The sequence below is a fragment of the Sorex araneus genome, chromosome 2, assembly GCF_027595985.1.
Source record: "Sorex araneus isolate mSorAra2 chromosome 2, mSorAra2.pri, whole genome shotgun sequence".
Lineage (NCBI taxonomy): Eukaryota > Metazoa > Chordata > Mammalia > Eulipotyphla > Soricidae > Sorex > Sorex araneus.
In genome coordinates this window covers 123,997,449-124,020,699 of record NC_073303.1, presented here as the reverse complement: position 1 = coordinate 124,020,699, position 23,251 = coordinate 123,997,449, and the positions used below count along the sequence as shown (strand labels likewise).

The 23,251-nt window shown below is 43.7% G+C and overlaps 1 protein-coding gene and 1 non-coding gene across 2 annotated transcripts in view; one reads left to right on the top strand and one right to left on the bottom strand.

Annotated features, from left to right (window-relative positions):
- The window catches only part of UBR5 (ubiquitin protein ligase E3 component n-recognin 5), a 120,509-nt gene that overhangs the window by 9,558 nt on the left and 87,700 nt on the right, over positions 1–23,251 (bottom strand). The window contains exons 36-54 of the mRNA XM_055129363.1: positions 22,996–23,107; positions 22,035–22,166; positions 21,451–21,708; positions 20,734–21,002; positions 20,306–20,517; positions 16,846–17,076; positions 16,413–16,486; positions 15,190–15,362; positions 14,967–15,080; positions 12,776–12,996; positions 12,237–12,357; positions 12,053–12,151; positions 9,515–9,758; positions 6,859–6,970; positions 5,865–6,009; positions 5,076–5,206; positions 2,624–2,684; positions 1,317–1,492; positions 1,019–1,103 (exon numbers count right to left, since the gene is read on the bottom strand). Coding sequence (XP_054985338.1) covers positions 1,019–1,103; positions 1,317–1,492; positions 2,624–2,684; positions 5,076–5,206; positions 5,865–6,009; positions 6,859–6,970; positions 9,515–9,758; positions 12,053–12,151; positions 12,237–12,357; positions 12,776–12,996; positions 14,967–15,080; positions 15,190–15,362; positions 16,413–16,486; positions 16,846–17,076; positions 20,306–20,517; positions 20,734–21,002; positions 21,451–21,708; positions 22,035–22,166; positions 22,996–23,107 — 2,970 coding nt within the window. The remainder of the gene's footprint in view (positions 1–1,018; positions 1,104–1,316; positions 1,493–2,623; positions 2,685–5,075; positions 5,207–5,864; positions 6,010–6,858; positions 6,971–9,514; positions 9,759–12,052; positions 12,152–12,236; positions 12,358–12,775; positions 12,997–14,966; positions 15,081–15,189; positions 15,363–16,412; positions 16,487–16,845; positions 17,077–20,305; positions 20,518–20,733; positions 21,003–21,450; positions 21,709–22,034; positions 22,167–22,995; positions 23,108–23,251) is intronic.
- On the top strand, positions 8,303–8,409 carry LOC129402760 (U6 spliceosomal RNA). Its single transcript, XR_008628805.1, has one exon. It is a non-coding gene; the product is annotated as a U6 spliceosomal RNA (small nuclear RNA).

Below are 23,251 nucleotides of genomic sequence, written 5' to 3'. Positions count from 1 at the left end.
AGATTATTCCATTCAGATGAAAAAATGATACTCATTGAATGCAATTCCCTGCTGAAGGTCACAGCACTGTTAAACTGCAGTCAATTTCATTCCATGATTTTTTTCACCAACCTTCAAAGGCTCATCACTTAACATTCTAAGTATCTTAAGCAATTTTGGTTTTGTTTTGATTTGGTTTTTGGTGCTTAGGGATCACTCCCAGGTGCAGCTGGGACATTTAGCTCATTGACAGAGGGATATTTCCAGGGAAGAACTGAGTAATTTTTTTATTTTCTCCCCTGAAAAGGGGGTGGTAGTCAAAATTAATTTGGGAACTTTCTGGATTAAAGCAAGTCATTAGTCTATAGCTTTACTTAACCATGCCTACTTGTAGAATACATCTGATGTGCATGGTGAGAAACTCAGACTAGATCTATAAAAGATGGAAATATGTTTGGTAACTTCTTTATAAGACCTTTAGGGACATGGACAAGCATGTGTACATCAAAAGCTGCATAAAGAATTTACAGTTTAAAGAATGTTGATCTCACCCCCTGCCATCCAATTATAATGGAATGTACAGGTTGTCAGACTATCAAAATGTGGACATACCAAAACCACGGTTGGCTTTTCTTCCGTCCTCTTCTCCTTTCCCTCCACTACTTATTTTTGAAATGCTCTTTTTGAGACTTTTTTACCACCACTATTAGATGCTAGAAATAATAATGCTATATCTACTGGGCATTTACTAGGTGCCAGGCATTATATTGTTTCTTTAGTACTTCAGACACAGGTAAATATGCCACAGATGTCAGGTGATTTGGCTGTGATGTGAAGCAGTCTGCCCGTCGCCACCCCCCTTCTCCAGTGCCATGAGATGCTCAAAATCACCGGGGAGAAAAAAAAAAAAAGAAAAGAAAATCATTCCTAATAGCGATGCTTTAAAATGTGAAATTAATGCCACAAACAGTATGCTACTATATCATTACTTTATAAAACACAAAGGTTTGCAACTGCAGCAGCAGTTACAATTACTTACTTTTCTACCAAGCAACACTTTAATCACGTGTCTATTCAATGTGATAGGACACAGTTCATTCTGTAACAGACAGAGTCCAAGAATCCTAAAAACAAAGTCAGGGAGATATTTAAAATATATAACCGAAATAAATAAGTAAATAAAATAACTGAATCACATGTTCTATCGTATACATGCATATGTAATGCATGTAAACTATTTTGAAAAATCCTCTACAACCCCAATTTAAATCACACTTGAGACAGTACTACATTTTAGGAAGTCTCACAATCTAAAACTCTAAAAGATGCTATTTTACCTGCCAATGTTTCTGAAACAGTTCAGCCTCGCCTCTGTGTTTTTGCCGGGCCTGGGGGTATAAAAGCCTCTTTTACCAGGTTGGTAAAACAAAGGTGCATTATCATCCCCATCGTCCGTGTCATCTAGGTCCATGTCCACCACACTGCGGCTTGAGCCATGGCGCTTTCGGTTTTCCTGAGAACATGTGAACATCAGAGGTTTTAGGCCCCAAGCTCAATTTTGAAATACAAAACATATCAATGCATTATTTAAAAAATCTGCAGTGAAATCAGACTGTTAAGGCAGCATTCACATTCAAATGTATAATCTACTCCAGTCAATCAACATTTTAATCTACTCTTAGAAAGTCAATCACTTTTTTTTTTTTTTTTTTTTGCTTTTTGGGTCACACCCAGCTATGCTCAGGGGTTACTCCTGGCTTTGCACTCAGGAATTGCTCCTGGCAGTGCTTGGGGGACCATATGGGATGCCAGGGATCGAACCTGGGTGGGCCTCGTGCAAGGCAAATGCCCTACCCGCTGTGCTATCCTCCGCCCCGAAAGTCAATCACTTTTTAATCCATCCATCTTTTAATCCATCTTTAACTGTGTTCAAGAAAATTTGTACAAATCTAAATTCTCCCTGCAAACAGATAATTTAATAAATTTCTGGTAGCTTATTTCACCTAAACTCTTTAAAGATATTTTTTTCTGGATCGAAGTTTCTTCTACTCTATTTAAAGAAAATATTTTTATGTAGGCACCCTGACTTACAGTGTTGTTAATAATGAGTTCTAAACATATGATGTCCCACCACCCAGTCCACCAAGGCCCGTCATCTTACTTCCAAACTCAGGAACCACATACAGTACTGAGAACTGCACCCAGCAAGTGCCTTACCCTTCTGTATTACCTTTCCAGCCCCCCAACTCATTGTTTCAATTTTCAGTTTAGGACACATGTTTGCAGTAATGTTGGCCCTCACAATTGTGATTATACAGTTCCCTCACCTCTACCCCTCACAGTGTCCAAGGTCCCGGGTCAATGCCCCTCTGCTAGTCAGCCTCCTCTTCCTCTCACTGCCGCACTCCTTCCTGGCCCTTTCCTTTTCTGTAATCCAGAACTTAAGGGTTGCCCTCATGAATACCTCCCAGTCCCTTGTTCGGCCTCTCTGCACACCAATCTTACTACTTAGTTGTGTATTACATCAACTGTAAATCAGTAACCTACTTACAAAGACATTTCTTTATAACTAATGAAGAATTACTTTTCTCCCTCTTTAATTTCAAGTGATTATTACTACCAATATGCAGAGAACACCCCTTACCTGTACTTTCTCTGAGGAATCTAATAACCCAAGATCCAGGATGCTATCAGCTCCATTTTCCCTAAAAGCAAACAAAAACATCTTTCACATTCTAGGTAACTGAAACTTCTAACTTAGTGTATAGAAAACCATTTTGTTTTAAAATCAAAGATGTACATTCCGTTCAACTCTTCCTAAGATAGAGTAAGCTGTTACCAGTGTGCTGAGACAGGGAAGAGGAATAAGTAGTACATAAAGTTAAGAGAAGAAAAATAGCAAGAAAAACAGCAAAGATCTTCTTTAGCTTAGACTGGCAGTTCCCAAACTAACTCAGTATATCCCCCCACCAAGCCCCAAGAAAAAACAAAGTGGTCATAAACTCTACCTCCCCACTATGTTTCCCTGGATCCCTGGAGATGGGGTGGGGGGAGAAACGTGTGTGTGACTTCACCCAGTTTGGAAGGTACCAGCTTAACCTCCCTCCGTTTGGAGGCCCTAGAACTGAGGCCACTGCTTAGCCCTCTCTGTGTCAGCCACCTCACCCACAATAAAACAACTAACACTTTGAAGCTTTAAACTGGGTATTAGAAAGTACCAGGAGGTTGACTCCATGGCTTCGAGGCTGGCCTCACGTTCCGGGGAAAGGTCAACTCAGAGAAGCGATCACCAACTACATTGTAGTCGAAGGCCATGTGGGGGAAGGGAGTTGCGGGCTGAATGAGGGCTAGAGACTGAGCACAGCGGCCACTCAACACCTTTATTGCAAACCACAACAGCTAATTAGAGAGAGAAAACAGAAGGGAATGCCTTGCCACAGTGGCAGGGTGGGGTGGGGGGGAGATGGGATTGGGGAGGGTGGGAGGGACACTGGGTTTACGGGTGGTGGAGAATGGGCACTGGTGAAGGGATGGGTTCCAAACTTTGTATGAGGGAAGTATAAGCACAAAAGTGTATAAATCTGTAACTGTACCCTCACGGTGATTCTCTAATTAAAAATAAATAAATTTAAAAAATAAATAAATAAAAAAATAAACGGGGTATTAGAGTAGTCCCAGTATAGATGGCTTTAATAATAATAATAATAATAATAATAATAATAACAAAACAACATAATAATAATAAGCATGGCATATCATATTTGTTGGAAAGCAAAAACTTGGGGCCAGAGCAATAGTATAGCAGGAAGGACGTTTGTCTTGCAGGTGTCGGCCGCTTTTGATCTCCGGCATCCCAACTGGTGCCCCCAAACACTGCCAAGAGTAATTATTGAGTGCAAAGTCAGGAGCGCAACCTCTGGGCATCGCTGGGTATGGCCCCAAACCCAAAAATTAAAAGTAGTTAAAAAAAAAAATTTTAAGGCAAAAACTTACAAAAATTTTTAAGATACATCAGGGCCCTAAAAAAAATTTTATGGAGTGATAGCCCAGTGGGTAGAGCATTTGCCCTGCACGAGGCTGACCCATTCAATTCCTCCGTCCCTCTCGGAGAGCCCGGCAAGCTACCGAGAGTATCTCGCCCGCATGGCAGAGCCTGGCAAGCTCCCCATGTCGTATTCGATATGCCAAAAATAGTGACAACAAGTCTCACAATGGAGACATTACTGGTGCCCACTTGAGCAAATCGATGGCAGTGATAGTTTATAGCTATAATTTAGGAATCATTCCTTAAATCCTTTAAGTATCTGGCTTCTGCCTTTATATGCATTCTGGTGGAGAATTTTTGTACCTGGAAGGGGAAGGAGGGAGTTACTGGGGGGGAGGGGGACGACTACACGACATACACTTTGGGCCCTGTGCCCACCAGCTGAGCTGTACTATCTCCCTAGCCGCTGAATGTACTTGTTATAAAGTAATTTCTAAATATTAGCTCCAGAAGTGATCTTTACAAACTCAGTGATGACTAAAGTTTTACTTTCCCGCTAATCATTTCTTGAAAAACCATTGAAACCGGGGCTGGAGTGATAGCACAGCGGGTAGGATGTTTGCCTTGCACGCAGCTGACCCGGGTTCGATTCCCAGCATCCCATATGGTCCCCTGAGCAGCGCCAGGGGTAATTCCTGAGTGCAGAGCCAGGAGTGACCCCTGTGCACCGCCGGGTGTGACCCAAAAAGCAAAAACAAACAAACAAACAAAAAAAAACCACCATTGAAACCAAGAGACATAGCATAGGGGCCGGGCACATGTGTGCCCACTCCAGGTCACAACCCCAACTCTATGTGACCTTCCGAGCATTCATGGGTATGGTTAGATACGAGTGTGTGTGGGTATGTGTGTCTCATCCATCCTGGTGGTCCCAATACCGTTTCACCTGAGCAGCCTCAGGGGCTGGTACCTGGTGGGTGGAAGCTCACTGGGAGCTGCTCCCCCCAGCTCCACCCCACAAAAGAAAAACCATGTAAAGACATAGTGCCCACATGCTAAAGCAAAAGTGACTTCTGTGTAGCTGGGAAGGCTTCCCAGCCGTCCACATTACCGTCCATGGGCAATGATGAGCTCCATCGCCTCATCCACTCTTGCTCGCAGAGAGTCTTCACTTGCGAGGAGGAGAAGAAGCTGCGCTGGCGACAACTCCAGCAACATTCCCGTGATTTTACTGGCAAATGCCTGCAAAACATTAACAAATGTTTTTTAGTTGTTGCCATATCACTTGAAACCTTGTCTAAAGAAGTAATATTTTGTCCCCCCACAAAGAAGGAATACAGGAATTTTAGGTAACAAATATAAAAACATTTCGAATCACTGAAGTATCTGATTAAGTTTAGAAGGTCAATTGTAAAGACTGAAAGTCCATGTAGCCAGCATGATCTTGTTAAACTAGCTGAACACCCGCATACTTTCATGGTCTCAGAGCCTTACCTAACGTACAAATACTCATTTCCATATTATCTTTCCCTCAGAGTGAATATATTTCTTTCATTGAAGACAGACATGGAAGATGAGGGGACAGAGAGGAAAGAAGGCTTACGCTGAATTTACGCCGAGAGACACCTCATCACCAGTAAAGCACCCTGTATTTGCCAACTATACCAGCTATCCATGGGTGGGAAGAGATAAATCCCGGGGGCGAATGAAGCCTGGCACAGGCAGGATACGCCAACCAACCTCAGCTACACCTCCACAAAGCTGTTTCCAGCCCTCCTGGGCTTGCATTCTATAATGGTTGTCACCCACAGGTTTGCTAGTAGCTGATAATCTTTTTGTCTTTAATCCCGCACTAGGAATGGGTCAGCCACAGAAGAGGAACCGAGTATTCCGAACGTACTGGCTGCATGGCCTGGACGCGAGGGTAGAGCCGCTCTCCAAGAGCCTGGCGGTGCGCAGGCAGAGGGTCAGGGTCGTCGCTAGGGTTCCCCTCCGAGGCGGGTCTGAAGGGCCGAGTATCGATGGAAAGCTGTCTTCTGAAGTCTCTGCAAGAGGAAAGTGGCCTGGCTTACTTGGCCCTGCCTGTAGCAAAGCCGCAGCTGCAGGCGTGCAGGCAGGAAGCCAGGAGAGCAACATTGCTTTGGGGAAGCTATCACGGGTGGGAGAAGGAAAGGGCTCATGGCCAGGCAATACTTTGACTGCTTGGAAACCTTGTAATTCCATTTGATTCTACAGGAAAAGGATCTAAAAATACCAGAAATTAAAGGCCCACACCCATAATTCCTGAAAATTTTAATCAGGTTTAATCACCCCCAAATGAAGAAAAATTAAAACAAATACAAATTGAGGTACTTCATAAAATCATCAGAGCATAACTTACATGTGTTAAGACCCTGTTCAATTCCTGGGTACCCCACATGCCTCCTGGACCATTGAGTGGGATAAAACTGTCAATTTAATTTCAGCAGCCCTTGTACTTCTAAAGCATATAATATTTTAAGAACCTGAACTATTTTAGTTGTCATCTCTAGGTAGCACTGTAGTCTCATTGTTCATCGATTTTGCTTGAGTGGGCACCAGTAATGTCTCCACTGTGAGACTTGTTACTGCTTTTGGCATATCAAATATGCCATGGGTAGCTTGCCAGGCTCTGCTGTGCAGATGGGATACTCTCGGTAGCTTGCAAGGCTCTCCGAGAGGGACGGAGGAATTGAATGGGTCGGCTGCGTGCAAGGCAGACACCCTAACCGCAGTGCTATTGCTCCAGTCCGTCATGTCTAGGTAAATATTTAAATTTTCATTAAAAAAAAAAAAAGCCCCCAAGATTCTTCTGCAAGCCCACCTCAGATCACTTCACCAGGGTCACATTCAAGGAAAGATGCAAATGGCCTCACCTGTCCCGATCTCTCCGTGAGCCTGCTCGCAGGCCGCTGCTCCTTCTCATTTCCCTCTCTCTCTCTCTTTCCCGGTCCCTCTCTCCCCTGTTCCTCAATCTCTGCATTAAACCTAGAAGAAAACATGAAACACATCATAAGGTGTAAGAGCAGCTGCTTCAAATTTTAAGGACATTTCGAGTAAGATGACAGAACTGGCACCAACTTCCTTGGCACCGCACAGGCCTTCCCTCATACTTCCTGAGTGTGAGGGCTGGGGCTGACTGAAGGCCTGCATGAAGCATCTGTCTAATGAAGTTCCCCTGTATCACATCAAAGCTATAAAACAGTAAGTCCAAACTATGGCTACATAAGTGTCATCAAGAGAAATGCTGAGACTTCTTGGAGGAATTTGAACATCTCTATTCTATATTTGGCAGTACGCATTACAGACCAACTACATGTCAGCTGTTATTATTTTATTTATTTATTTTTGCTTTTTTGTTCATACCCAGTGATGCACAGGGGTTACTCCTGGCTCATGCACTCAGGAATTACCCCTGGCAGTGCTCGGGTGATCATATGGGATGCTGGGAATCGAACCTGGGTTAGCCGTGTGCAAGACAAGTGCCCTACCTACTGTGCTATCTATCACTCCAGCCCCCACTGTTATTATTTTTAAAACCTTGAGTCTATGTCCAAATACATATTGATGAAATATTGGAACTTTTATGGTCTTCTCATTAATAGTTGCCAATTTCTATTATAAGACCTTAGAAAATCAAATGACCCACAAAGGTTGGGTTATTTCCCCCATCTTGACATCCTTAATCCTCTTTAGGGGCCCTGATTTGGATTTTCATATAGAACCCTACAAGACAATACATGGTTACTATAGCCAAAGTCAAAATCACAACTTTTGATAAGTATCTATAAAATCCCTCTTCAGCAATGTAGTAATGTAATATAGACAATTACTTGTTCCTGCTTCAAATGAATCACCAAGTATCACCTATTTAAGGCTAACAAAAACTAAAAATGTCCCTATACCCCAAGTCTTACTAAATTCAACAGTGAGGCTAGTGGAAGAGCCAGCCAAATATATGTTTGGTGGCATATACCATCTCGCTGGGCACCAAGAGCAACTTAACAAATCTTAGTTTAAGGTACCAGCTTAACCGACTTTAAATAAGGCTGCTGCTATGGACAACATTCTCTTCTCTGCTATTTATAAAACAATTAAATATGGGGGCTGGAGAAATACTGCAATTTGCTCATTAAATTTTATAAGACAGACCTCTACAGATCTCTCAGTATAAATAGCCCCAGACAGGAAACAATTAAAATGAGTTATTAGCAAACTAACATTTACGAAAACAAATTCATATTAAATATAAGCTTTTCGGTAATAGTACTTTAAATAATAAATTGTTAATCTAGAATAAAATTTAAAATATGTAAGATGGTGCTCGCTTCGGCAGCACATATACTAAAATTGGAACGATACAGAGAAGATTAGCATGGCCCCTGCGCAAGGATGACACGCAAATTCGTGAAGCGTTCCATATTTTTAGTATGTGACTTGAGAGTTTCCGCCAGGTCCCCCGTGCGGAAATCTCTCTCTCTCTCTCCTTCAACTTTCTCCCTGGACTTTAGACAGAAACCCAAAACCGCGCGGCCGCGGCATCTTAGTATCAGCAGTATGTAATGGTTCCTTCTTAATGGGTCGGACTTTTGTGGGTGTTCCTAACAAGAATAGTAAGTATTTTGTTGAAATATTGAAGGCAATCAAAATGGTAGCCATCTCTCTAGACTGAACTAAGCTATATCCCCACGCTGGCTGAGAAGAAATATCCTTCTTTCTCGGGAAGAAACGTGGCGTGGTGTCAAACATAGTGTGATGTCCATTAAGCAAACAGACCTGGTGGCGTGGGAATGGGAAATAAGGGGAAAAATTAGGTACATGGACCAGCGGGACGCTGGTGGTATCTCGAGCCGGAGCCGATATCAGCGCAAGAGCTTTGGTTCCAGAAACTGCTTCCAGACACTCTACTAGACTATCAACTAAGCCAGAGCCCCACGCCGGCTGATGACGGGAAATAACCATCCTCTTCGGTTTTTTTTTCCCTTTGTCAGACAGCGTGGCGATTACTAAACAGGCGTGAACTCGGTGGCGCGGGGCAAGGGGGAAAAAGAAAAGTTATGTAACAAACAGCAGGACTTAATATCTCTATATGCTTAGTAATGGAGAATTATCAATTGCCTCATTGGCAATAGGACTGTCTTTTTCTTTTTGGGGGGAAACCCCAGCAACGGTAGTGAGTTGTGTGTTGAAACATGGAATGTAATCGAGATAAGCGCAAATGAAGTGAAACCTATCACGTATAAGGGTGGGGACTAGGGAGGTGGGAGGGGGCGGCAGATAGACTGGGGGGGTTGGGAATGTAAGATGGGCACTGGTGAAGGAAGGGGTATTTGAATATTGTATAACTGACATAATCCTGAGAACTTTGTAACCCTCCACTTGGTGATTCAATTAAAAAAAAAATAAATAAATAAAAAAAAAAAATATGTAAGATGTACACTGAATTTCCCCACTATAAATACATATAGGCACAACTCTCTGTTCAGATGGAGCACAGAACTTGGAGGGCGCTTATTTGTCTTGGGCACTTACTTGTATGGGTGCCCTTGTTGGCATTTTGGATACAATCTAGATTTGGCAGTTTTTCATTTGACAAAAAGGCCTGTGCAATAGCTGTGTAAAAACTCCGTGCCACACCACTGCCCTCTCCTGGCTCGTCCTTAAACGTGACCTTCACTCTGTGCACGGCCATGGGGGTGGTGGCGCATCTCCGCCCGAAGTGATTGTTCAGCTGTCTCATAGTCTGCTGGATAAGGAGATCTCGATCCCGATCCACCTAGGGACACCAAAATCGGTGAATTCAGTGTTGGAAAAATATCACTCAACAGTCTTTCTAACATAAAACCTGAAAACTGATTTCAGCTCTTTCTCAATGTTTATTTGGAGTCTCAGGAGCTTACATGTTCCAGTTACCCAACATTCTCAACCAACCATACAAGGATAACTGAGATTTAACTCAATTCTAACACTGGGGGGGGGGTTGGGCCACACCTGACTGTGTTAGGGGCACTCCGGGGTCACTCCTGACAGGACTCGGGGACCTTACTGTAACACCAGGGATCAAACCTATTGTAGTGCCAGGGTCAGGCACATGCAAAGCAAGCACTTTACCCGCTGTCCTATCTCTTTGGCCCCAGTTCTAACATTTTCTTACAGAAATGCATACCAGAAAATAGCAATCTAATTCTGGAATATACCAGAACAAATTACAAGTGAATCACAAGAGGAAATATTTAAAAAGGAGAAAACATAGGATTGTTGTTTTCAATGACAGACCACCAGCAAGGTCAAAGAGAATCAACAACAAACTAAGAAAAACTTCCCCTTTCCACAAATGACATATTCACTAGTGATGTGTACATAACACCTAAAATAAAGAACAAAACCAAAAACCTGATTTTTTTTAAAAGTGGGCAAAACATATTAAAAGTTCAAAACAGAAAAACTTAACTGATTCTTAAATATATAAACATGTTTAGTTGTTCACAAGAGAAATGAGTATTAGAAGTATTCTACGCTACCATTTTTTATATCAGGTTGGCAAAAATTTAAAGTATGGACAATCAATTACTAGAAAACTAATTAGAATCAAACATTCCTACATTGATGCTGAAAATACCAACTGTAAAAAAAATAAACAACAACAACAACAAACTGTTATGTACAGCTACTTGGCAAATTTGTACCTATGCCCTATCACCCAGCAATTCCATGTCTAGGAATCTTTATCAAAGACACACTTAGCAAAAAAATAGATCAACGGTATTTATCAAAAAGCTACTAATTGTATGCAAATAGTAGCATGCACAGAAGAACAATTTCAAGTGTGTCTTTAAAACCACAGTAATGTGACTGTCCATCTCCCACCACGTGTGCTCTGAGGACCAAGAACTTCAAGTGAGTCAGAAGCTGTTTTTGTCATCAAGTTGTTGATGTCAATTCTGCAATTCTGACTATTCTATACTTGCTGTGGAATAAAAGCAAATGAGGACCAGAGCACAGATTCTGCATTCGGACACCTTGGATTAGCTCTCTAGCACAGTTATGCCCCCCAACTGCATGACCCTTAAATAGGGGGATGGGTGTGTATGTGAGCATGCCTGAAAGTATTAACCAAACTCCCAGATCTTAACTGCAAGCAGAAATGATCTAGATGGACACATAATGTAGTCCTCCTGCCTTGGTTGGAAGGCGGGGTCCACAGGAGGAGCCCTCCTGGCTCTGCTCACTGGTGGTTTGGGCCACATAAAGCAGGGAGCCGCCGGGCCCAACCCCAGTGGCTTGGAGACTCTGTGGTGTCCCAACGAACAGAGCACATGGGCCTGTGCTCCACCCTCCCACCTTTGAACAGCTCCCCGGTTATTGTAGGTTCCCTTTTACCTTTTCTTTATTGGGATGCTGTGATTTACAATACTGCTAGTAAGGGCTTCCTATACACATGATTTCTACGGTAACTTTCCTGTTTTAAAGAAGTTATGACCAAGCCACGGGAAAAGGCCTAGAAGCAACGAGAGCCCAAGAAGCCAGTGGCCCAGGGTTCTATGCCCAGACTACCGTCTCAGGATAGAAGCTTCCACTAAAAGAAGCCAGGGCTACTAACAGACACAGCCAATTCAAAAAAAGAAGTGACTGAAATTATGTACACGGATGCAGGACCCCACTTGCAGAAACAACTTGAACATGAATCGAAGTAAAAACCTTAGTGGAATGAAGTCCATCAAAAAATAACCACAATTTTTTTTTTAAACTCATGCATGATAACACAAAAAAAACTCACCAATCTTCTTTAGAGGATGCTAAGAAACCAACTGCCAGAGATAATCATGAACAGCCTCATTATTGTCTTTAAATTTCCTTTTTCATTTGTTTTTGGGCCAACCTGGAGGTGCCTGGAGCTGGGGCACGAACCTGGGCCCATGTGCGCCAGCCCCTGTGCCAAGCCCAGCTTTTTTCTTTCAATTTCTTAGTACACAGTACATACTCCTAAGCAAGATTTGTTATATTTTGTTTTTAAGCTTTATATAGATGGCAGACTGTATGTGTAATACAAGAAAATCTAAATACCTTTACCTCTAGTGATAAATCTCTTGACTGCTGGTTTCTCAGTTTTTCCATTTCTCTACGGAATTTTGATTCTTTTACCTCAAAACCACCCAATTCAGTTAGGATCTTAAAAAAAAAAGCATGACAGAATTATTCTCTGAAATATGGTCTTATCTGGCAGACTAGAACTTAAAGTACTTAAGATACATACTGATCCGGGCTCTGCTCCAACGTCCTCCATGAAGACTCTGCCGAAGAGCTCTAAGGACAGGCGCCAGCGTCCCAAGAGCATGTCGTGGGAAATGACCATCCCCATGAAGCTGCACTGGGGCCTGCAAGGAAGACAGGGCACTTCTAAGATCCAAACTGTCACCCCGTTTCTCCTCCCTGCACACAACTTTCCTAGACCTCCTCTGTTTCCTGCAAAACTTTCCTTATCCCCTGGCTTCCTGCCAGACCTGATCTAAGCTAGGAAACAAGCCTGTAACTGGCACTATGGCCCGGGTGTACCTAAACTCACGAAGAAAGGATATTCATCAATGAATGACTAAGCCGTCCCCAAACCCTAAATCCAGAAGACTTTAAAATATATGATTTTATTCTCAGGAAGAAAAGAAGTAACGATTATTTCTGTTATCTCCATATAACAGAAATAGACATAATCAAAAGCTCTCTCAATAAAAATCCCTATAAGAATCACAGTAGCTGTATGAAGTGCGTGACAGAAAATGGCTGTGGCCGGGTGCATACCTGAAGGAGGTGAGAGGCGGCCCCTCGCTCTCCGTCAACCCGATCTCGGCCAGCAAGCTGCTCTTGAGCTGTGCAGCGAGGTCATGCGCTGAGGGCCCTGGCTTGGAGCTCTCTGCTTCTTCAGGCAGCAGACTTGGCTCATCCCCTTCCTTTTTTTGCCGGGTTTGCATGTTCATGACATTTTTCAGATTAGCAGCATAAGACATTTTAGTTGGAAGAACCTAAGAATTTTTTTGTTTAAAAGTTAAATGTAAACAAACAAAAAACAAAACACAAGATGAGATTTGATATCTTCTTTTCAGCTTACCAAAATTAAAGCCAAATCACACAGAAGTTAATTTCTTTCTGGTACATCAGCTACCAACAGTCAGCCTACTTCTCTTCTAGCTGATTCCTGGCTGAGCTCCCAGCCTTTACCGTAAACACCTCACGAAGCTTTCAGCAAGAATCTTTGCATTTACATGCAATCACAATGAGATTATTTTTTAAAAATTTCAGTATTTGTATTCTCTATCATTTTTGGCATTTATTAGGCCACATAGGACAGTGCTCAGAACATACCCCTGTTCTGTGCTCAGGATTACTCCTGGTGGTGGTTGGGGGGTCCATATGTGATGCCAGGGACCAAACCCAGGTCAGCTACATGCAAGTGCCCTATCCACTATCCTATTTGGGTGAGCTGGTGTGACAGGGGTAGGAGGGCCCCCTCAGGTGGTACACAGTAGACAGAACTCAGGAACACAGTTCAGAGGACTGAACTCAGGCCTCCTACAAGAAAAGTAGATGCTTCAGCCACTGAGCTCTTGCTCACCCTGTTTTCACTTATTGAAACAAAACAAACAAAAAACACCATTCAACTCCCTGTCTTCAGTGCCTTCTGTCACTACATTTTTTCTCTAAAGATAACAGTTGCTAGATGGCGCTAGAGCAATAGTACAGCCAGTAAGGTATCTATCTGCCTTGCATGGCTACTTCTTAAGTTTTGAGTCCCAACACATTTTGGTAATGTTAAATTTGTTCTTAAAACTAAAATTTAAAGGGCTGGAGCAATAGCATAGTGGGTAGGGCGTTTGCCTTGCATGCAGCAGACCGGGGTTCGATTCCCAGCATCCCATTCCCAATATCCCAAGCACCGCCAGGAGTAATTCCTGAGTACAGAGCCAGGAGTAACCCCTATGCATCACCAGGCGTGATGAAAAGGGGGGGGGGGACCCTTAAAATATGTTCACCTTCAACTTTAAGATTAAAAAAAAAAAAAAGAAAGAAAAGAAAAGGAAAAAATCATTGTTGGGGCCAGAGCAATAGTACAGCAGGTAGGGTGTTTGCTTTGCACTCTGGAAACGTAGGTTCAACCCCCGGCATCCCATATGGTCACCCGAGTACCACCAGGAATAATTCCTGAGTGCAGAGACAGGAGTAACCCCTGAGCATCACTGGGCATGACCCAAAAAGCCAAAACAAAACAAAAACCCCCAAACAATTGCAGGCTCTTAGCCAGGTTCTTAGCTGAACCCAGACCTAGTTATAGTAACAACAATCACATCTCTCTAAGCCTCAACTTCTGACCCATAAAATCAGGATGTTTTTGACCCAACAGAATTAAAAAGACAATCCAAGAATATATTATTTAACATGTTAAGTATTACTGTATTACTCTCACTCTAGAGTCATAATGTTTCTAAAAATGTTATGTACATACTCATATAAAAATGTTTTATGCAGCATAGGGCACTTTTCTTGTAGGCAGCTGACCCAGGAACATCCCCAGCACCCCATTTAGTCCCCTGAGCTTGTCAGGAGTGATCCCTGAGTGTAGAGCCAGGGGTAAATCCTGGGTACCACTGTGTGGCCCAAAACCAAAACAAGCCAAAAAACCCTTATGCATATAAAAATTTACATTTTCCACAGCACAGAGCAATTCTGTTACTAAACAAAACACAGACTAAAACTGCATTTCTGAAGTAAGCTGACACAACAAATGAGTCCCAACAGTTTTATGACACTGCTGGAACTCCTCTATTATAGTCAAAAGCAGAAAATTTCTGATACCGCCTTTACTTGGGGGTGGGGGAGTGGGAGTTTGCAGGACATGACAATATTCTGAATTAATGATTTCCTAACAAATCTGGCTACTGGAACAAGTATTCATTCATAGGTGTATTGAGAAGATGGGCATTTCCTCATTTCTTACCTCCAGACAGTTTCTATCTACTGTGACCTCCATCAAGCACTTCCCACTACTGGCAGACGAAGAATAAAGACCCTGACTTGGCCGGCCAAAAAGATCCTCCTTTCTAGCATTTGGCTGCAATTTTAACAAAAATATTCTTGTTACATCGCACACTTCAAAATAAGCACGTAAATAAACAGCTAAATAGTTGATTCTGAAAGAGCCTAAAGACTGCATAAGTGACCTGCAATAGATGCGGCTGATCTGCCAAGGGGATGGCTTCAGCCAGAGGCACTTCAAAGGGATTTGGGGGGATGCACCCGAGGAATGTCATGGAGTCCGAGCGTCGGAAAAATGGATGGTTTTGGCCAGTTTCTGCAGGAAGAGAGTCATCATCCTTATCATTCAAAGTAGCACCTAAACATAAAGAAAGCGAAGGTCTATTTAGGAAAATCAGGTAATTACAAGTGAGAGACCCCATAAGCCCCTCAATCTTGAACCTAAATTCTTATTATCCATAAAATTTTAATCAAAAGTAATTGTAAAAAGAAAAACAATGTGGGGGTGGGGTGAGGGGGAGGTATTTAGAAGGGCCATATCCAGTGGTGCTCAGGTCCACTTCTGATGATGCTCTAGGGGCCACAACGCAGTGCCAGGGATGGATTGGGGACAGCCTCATGTGAGACAATGGCCTTACCCACTGGACTCTCTAGTCCCAAATTTACTTTATGTAAAATGCCTGACAAATGAGTGGATAAAGATGTTGTACATTTTATTAATGAAACCATTAATTGATGAGAAAAAAGATGAAAATTTCCAAATCTTCCACAAACTGGAAGAAATCTGAAGTAAATTATACAAAATGAAGTCAAATGGAAAAAAGTACTGGTTTCACCTATATATGCAAAAGAAATATGAATCTAAAATTAATTTTTAAAAGAAAAAAACAAGTGGACATTGATGATAGAACTAAGGTCAGCTGAGTGACTGGGGAGGGTGGGGAAGGAGGGGAAAGATGCATGGGGAAAAAATAATCACTCTAGCACAGGTCGAGGATTTAAGCTTACTTTAAAAACAAAAAGGGGGTGGGGGGAGCAGGGGTGGGGATTCGTTTTTATATTTAGGAGTTGTGATCATCATTTCTCAATTTATTAAATTTTTATTAGATCTAACATTTGCATAATGTGAGCAAATGTTTGGCTAAAAGTTTGCTTATATGTAGAACACATTAAAGGTAAAAAAACTCAAAGGAAAGATAAAATTCATAACATTCCTAAATTCATCTTTATTTATAAAGCGAATAATGCCAGACTGAATAAGGATAAGATGGATAGGAAAAGCAAGAAATGGGACATAGAAAAGAGAAATTCCCACCCAGACAGAAAATAATGAAGTTAACAAGCTTGAAGGAAAAAGACTGAGGCAGCCATTTCTTGCAGTAGATTAGCAGATTTTCTGTGCACTAACTTTGATTGGTGTCATCATCATTTTCATGTTCTGAATCTTCATTATCAATACCCAGTTCCAAGAGTTCTCGTGTCCTTTGAAAAGAAAAGAATTATTTTATAGGGGGTATTTGTGCAACAGGAGCAGAAGCAAAGGTGAGGGGAAATAGAAGCAAATAAAACCTAAAATAGTTGTGTCTCAGCAACTGCCAACAGTGGGAGCAAGGGTGAGGCTCTGGGCTTGGTGCATGAACCAACCAAATATCTTGCAATGACAACACAAGCTCAACAGAAGGGAAAAGCTGTTTTAAAGCAGAAGATACCTTGGAGAAGAGTTAGAAAATGCAACCCCACTTTCCCATACAAAATGTTTCTGTACACTGCTGTTCTCGTTCCAAACCCCAACAGTAAAACTGATGGGGAAACACTAGCAAGAGCAGGGCAAGCATGGGTACCTTTTGCGTTCCAGCTGGGGCGTATCCAATGTTGTCTGTTGATTCATTGCTTTAATCCAATATATCAGGGCTTGAAAAACATATGCCACATGCTTCAGTGAGCACACATCCAGCACGGGAAGCACATCGGAATGCTCGTCGTTGTGCGAACGCATTAAAGACAGAGCGTAGTTGAGGAAGTCCCCTCGGGCAGACATCATCCCTTGACGGGCACTCAGCAGTGTGGCTCGTCTAGGCATGGAGAGGAATGAAACGGTTTCAGGAAGAACACGAGGGAAACTCATATTATCCTAAGTAGGCAAAGGTGGGCATTGCACCTGCTCTAGGCTGGGGCTCCTTCCCTCAAGACCAGGGTATGCAAGGTTGGACATTCCACACCAAAGCCTTCTTAAAACAGGTGGCTCCACGCCTTCCATGGGTCCCAACATTTGCATCTTTTTTCCTGTTTGTTTTTGTTTGGGGGCCACACCCTACAGTGCTCAGGACTTAGTCCTGGCTCTGTGCCCAACCACTGCACTTACTGTTCTAGGCCGTCCAAAATTTACCTTTCTACCAAGCTTTTGGACACCAGTGTTGCTGCTATTCTACACTGTGAGGATCACTGCCTAAAGCACAAAGCACAGAAAAAAATCATCAAGCTGGCTTGGTTACAAGCATTATAAAGCTTTGGTCCTTCAAAGGACACAATCATCAAGTGAAAAGACAACTTACAGAGTGGGCAAAGATTGGACATATCATACTGTCACTGTCACTGTCATCCCGTTGCTCATCGATTTGTTCGAGCTACATACAAATCATACTACAAAGAATAAATAAAGAACTCATAAAACTCAATTTTTTAAAAAATGAGGATGGGAAGGAGGCAAAGACGAGAGCTCAGGGATCACAGGCGCTTGCCTTAAGTGTACAAGGACCCAAGTTTGATCCCCAGACTGCATGAACCCACAGTATCAGTGACCAGCCTTAGCACTGAACTGGCCAGGTCAGTTGAGTCTCACTAGGAGAGGCCCTCAAAGCAACAATGATGATGATGACGACGACGATGATGATAATAATGTGGTATGATGATAATAATGTGGTACAAGGTATTTGCCTTTTAAAATACTGGGGAGTGAATGGAGAATTGAAAAATACGTAGAAACTAGTAAAAGATAATAATATTGATTTCAAAAAAATCTGTAGATATATGGTAGGATTTTAACACCAGTATTAAAAAAAATAGCTACTTATTCATTTAAGAAATAAAAACCCTATGATGATAATAATAAACCAATTATAAAATGAGCAAAGGATCTGGGCTGGAGCAATAGCACAGCGGGTAGGGCGTTTGCCTTGCACATGACCGACCCGGGTTCAATTCCCAGCAACCCATATGGTCCCCCGAGCACCGTCAGGAGTAATTCCTGAGTGCATGAGCCAGGAGTAACCCCTGTGCATCGCCGGGTGTGACCCAAAAACAAAAAAACAAACAAACAAAAAAAGAAACCAAAAAAAAAAAAAAATGAGCAAAGGATCTTGATAAATATTTCTCAGATTCCAGACAAATGGCCAAAACACATAAGATGCTCGGTATCACCAACCTTTAGGAAAATGCATTCCAACCTGCCATGAAATGACTCTTTCCCGCCCACTGGGATGGTTGTGATCAGAAAGATGAAGCAAGTGCTGCATCCAGGAGAGACTGGATCCCTCATCTATACTAGTGAGAATATAAAATAGTTTAGCTACTCAGAGCTAGGTGTGGTCCTAGAAGCTTCGTGGTCCCCTGGGCACCGAGCTGGGAGTGGCCCAAGAGCACTCCCCAGTGTGGGCCCTCTCCCACTCAGAAAAAAGTTTAGCTACTCCGAAAAATAATCTAATAGACCTACCTACTACTCAACAGTGGAAGTTGACATAATAGCAGGCAGTTTCAAAACAAGGGATAGGCCTCAAGTCATTAGTAAATGCCTCAGATAACTGCAAACACATCTACACAAAATACACTGACATTCCTAGCTATATTATCCCTAATTTCCAGAAAGCATAAGAAACCCAAGCGTCCACTGGCCTAGGAAAAGATAAAACATGCCATCTGCCAAATAATGGAATGTTAAGGACATTTTAAGACTCATGTATTGATACATACTAAGTATGGATGGACCTTAAAACCATTACCAAGGCAAAGGAAACCTAAAAAGCCAGGAAGCGTATGCCTCTAGCGATGTGATCTCTAGAGAAGGAATATATCCATACTAGCTTTAGGGCCAGATGGAGGGAAAAACAAGGTGTGGTAGGAAGTGAAATTGTAACTGGTTTGGGGCTTCTTGTATACCTGACAAAAATATTTTAAATGAGTTGCGACAGTCCCACAGTTCTAAATACACTCAAAAGCATGAAAGCACAGGTTAAGTGGGTGAGCTGTGTGATACGCATGTACAGAATGTCACAACAACGCCACCCGCTCGGGCTCCGGGGAGAGGAAGCGTGACTCTCCCTGTGTGGGAAGGCCCAGCCCACGGAAAGCAGCAGGCCTGACCTGGGGCAGAGCTTCCGCCAAGATCCTTCTCTCCAATCCTCACACTCGGCAAAGCATTCCATTCTGCAGAATAGACATTTCTACCAAAGTCTCCCCCAGCTCCCAAATCTGTTCAGAACACTTCACTTCTAATTTTCCTATCATTTATTCAGAATCAAAGACTAAATTTGAATTCTGCTTAGTTTTTTCATAGGACTTGACTTTCTCTTTCTTCGTTCCAGTCCTCTCTGTCCTGTTTTCTAAGTGTACCGACTCTAGACCCAAACATAGTCTTGATGATTTTTCTAAGAGGTCTGCAGACCTATCTTTCACCAAATTCTAGAACAGTGTTCTCAAAGTGGGTGATGCCACCTCACAACTAATCCAGGCGACCCAGCAGTAGCCTCAGGTGCAACTGGGAAGCACTGAGTGATGATTTCCCCAGAAAGAGGGCATTAGGTTTGGGAACCTCTTTTCTGGGCTGTGACTTGAGGCACCAGGCTGTGTCTGCTGGACAGAGAGAGTGGTCAGTGCATAGCTGCGCTAGTCTAGGCCAATTCCTAGTCCTGGGGCAGGTTAGTCACTGGGCAGGAAGACAACAATACAGAAAGGAACAGTCTTCACGATTCGCCATCTTCCAGGGGGAAGTGAACTGACTTGGGAGAGAAGAGCAGCTCTGGTGCTCCAGACTGCCCCTTCCCACTGCAAGGCCCTCGAAGTTTCACTCATGGTGGAAGAACTGTTTTCCCAAACGCACATTCCCAAGTGGGGCAGAGGTGAAGCAAACCTCTGGATACGAGAGGCGGTCCACCCACCCACTTCCCAAATGAAATGCACTCAGTAGCAGACTTCCTGCCCTTGCTCCAGAACCACCAAGAGACACATGTAATGGAACAACAACCTCACGGTTGCAGTCGTTGAGAATTTAAGGGCTCCACTAGACATGCACTCTGAGGCATTTCCTACCGTCTCCCTTCCAGAGTTCGTAAGCTAGCCTCTTCCCGCGCCGTCAGCCTCTCCCTCCGCGCTGAATTCTGAGACGCGTGAAGAGGATGGTTTGGGTGTCCAGGATCACCAGCAGATGCTAATGCAGAACCATAACGTAATTGAGCTTCAGTAGAATCCATAATACTGACCATCCAGTTCCAAGTGGGAATAAGCTTTTCTTCTACATAGTTCTATGAAGACCAAACTAAAATAGTTAAAACTATCCAAATAAAATTAAACTCGAGATAGTCGTAATATATAAACACTGAAATATTCATACAATTCACTGCCATTACATCGGAATTCTAAGAGCCCCCAAAATAGATCTGCACAAGTAACTTTTCACAACTTACCTCTAAGTGTAACTCTAATTTATTTTGCTTTAATTACAGAATGAAGACACTTGCCTGCAAGTTCACTGCATCTTGATAAGTCAGCTTCACAGCTGCAGGAATCTGCGAGTACACGAGGTGGTTATACTTAGGGATCAGGCCCATCAAGTCCGAGATTTGTCGGATGACAATGCTGTAGGCCCTGGCCAAACTGCTCGCAGAGGTCAAGTAGCTGCTCGCATTGCTGGCTTCTAGTGCCGCAGCCGCGGCGGCAGCACTGGTGCTGATGGTACCACTCCGGCGTAAGTTGGAAGGATCGATATAAATCAGCCCTGCAGAACTTGCTGCGAGGGAAAAAGGACAACCAGAGTCACTGACACCAGTTCCTAGTGGTCACACTCTAGTGCTCTACGTAACTAAAAGATCTACTGGGAGGACCAAGTGGCTAACAGGGCATAAAACTCTGAGGTTGCACTGCATGAGGGAGAAAGTCAGCAATGGGAAAGAATCACTGTGGTGTTCTCAGAGGCAACTCTGCACTGCTATGGCCACAACATCTGCCGATGCCTGGGGCAGCGTGGAGAGGGAGGCAAGTGAAAGAGGTCTACAGTGCAGGCCGAATACAAGGTGCAGAGGGGAAACCTTACTGGAAGCACATGCCAAAACTGTTGTATCTGAACTCAGCAAACAATGAAGAATGATTATGAAACAACGTAATCTATTCCGAGATGAGTGTGCATCATTTCTAAGGCCAGTGCAGGACCCTTAGGAATACCAAGCTCTACCACTTGCCTGCTGGCGTGGACGTGCTGGAAGGGGCGGTGCTGGCCGCCCGCTGATGCTGGGCGCTGCGGACAGCCCACTGCATGGAGCGGGGGGCTTGGGCGGCGCCGTTAGCATGGGAGCTGCTTGTGGTCCTCTCTAAGGGCTCATCGAGCATAAAGGTCTCCTGCTCTATGTCGTCACTCTGACTACTGCTGCTGTCAGAATCACTCGAGTCGTTCGACTGTGAGTCATCTTCAGAAAAGAAGGCAGGAACACTGCTCGCACCTAAATTGTTGATTTTTAAAACCAAAATAGTGTATGTTAGGGGGGTACCCCTTATTCAGAAAAAGATGCACATTAAATGTGTATTAAACTGAATGCTGGGGTGTGATCAACAGTCAAAAATGTCCCATCATTAAAACAGTTTAATTAAATCCATCTTTGAAATGTTCCTTTAAACTCATCCACGATCCTTTCCCCCGTCGTTAGTGCTGTTTTCTCCCCAGCAGCTCCAGGGACAGAGGCACACATGAGAAAGCGCCCGTGAGCAGGCCTCAGGAGCTAGCCACCCAATACACACTCAATGCACAGCCCTGCACCAGGGAACGTACCTGCTTCTGAGCCCGCAGTCGCTGCGGTGACAACACTTCTGCGCCCACTGGCGTTATCTTGGTTGCTATGGTTACTTTCACTGTCACTTTCTGTTTCAGCTGCAGCTAACAAGTCCAACTCCATGTCACTCCCTAGCGAATGTATATAATAAGGGGAAAAACATCAACTCAGGGGGCTAGATACAGGCACGAGAAGCTGGGTCCGCTAGAGGGCAGGGGCGGGGTCCAAGCCTGGCTATGCTCTGGGGGAGATGACTGTGAGTCACTGCTCACAGGTCTCCACAAACCCAGATCTGTCCTGCAGAGGTCCGGAAGAAACCGGGCTCCATTCCCATCTGCTTCCGGGAAGTGTCTATCCTTAGCTCACAGTGCCACACACGGCAGAGCAGGGAGGAGACATTTCTCATGTGTGCAGCTGACTCTCCGTCAATCATCATCACAACTTCCTGCTGAGATGACTGTAGAGGTCGGCTCAGAGAGGGTTTAGAGGACTGAGATGTGGAGCCCCTTCTGTTGTCAGTGCCAGGGGCACCTGAGACTGGTGCCTGCTCTTAGGGACAGCGGCAGAAGGGAGTGAAGGCTGGACAGGGGTGGGAACTACTTAAGAAAAATGTGCCGACTACTGAGAAAAAATAAAAAAGAATGATCATGATTATGTAGCAGGAAAAAAAAAAAAGCTAAAATGCTGATCATAAATGAGAAGCTAAAAAAGCCCACACACAATACCTAAATGACAGAAATGGGGCCAGGGCTGCTGGGGGAGGCCTGAACCATTCTGGCAGTGGCTGGGAAGGGACCGGCTGTCTGGAGGCCTTTCCACACAGTGACTTAAAGCAAAGGGGAAGGAGCACAGCTTGTGCTCACGACCACACAGAAGTACGTCTGGATACGTGTCTGGGCACGTCTCCGTAGGTGGAACTCTGCCGCCGGTCCTCAGCCCCGACTCCCGAGCCCTGCGTACCATCCTCGTCGTGCTCATCGTGCTGTCCCTCGGCCTCTGCGTTTTCTTCTCCGTGCTCTTCCTGCTCGTCATGATGGTCCTCCTCTCCAGCAACACCCTCGACCACCTCAACCTAAAGCGACAATCTCATTTGTGGACAGTCCAAGCACGGGACGAACCCCTCTAGCCTTCCTCATCAGCTGGCGCGCAGACAGAGCCATTTGGAAAATCTTTTCCAGTGACCATCTGCTCTCAGGGATTTCATTTCCACGGCCCG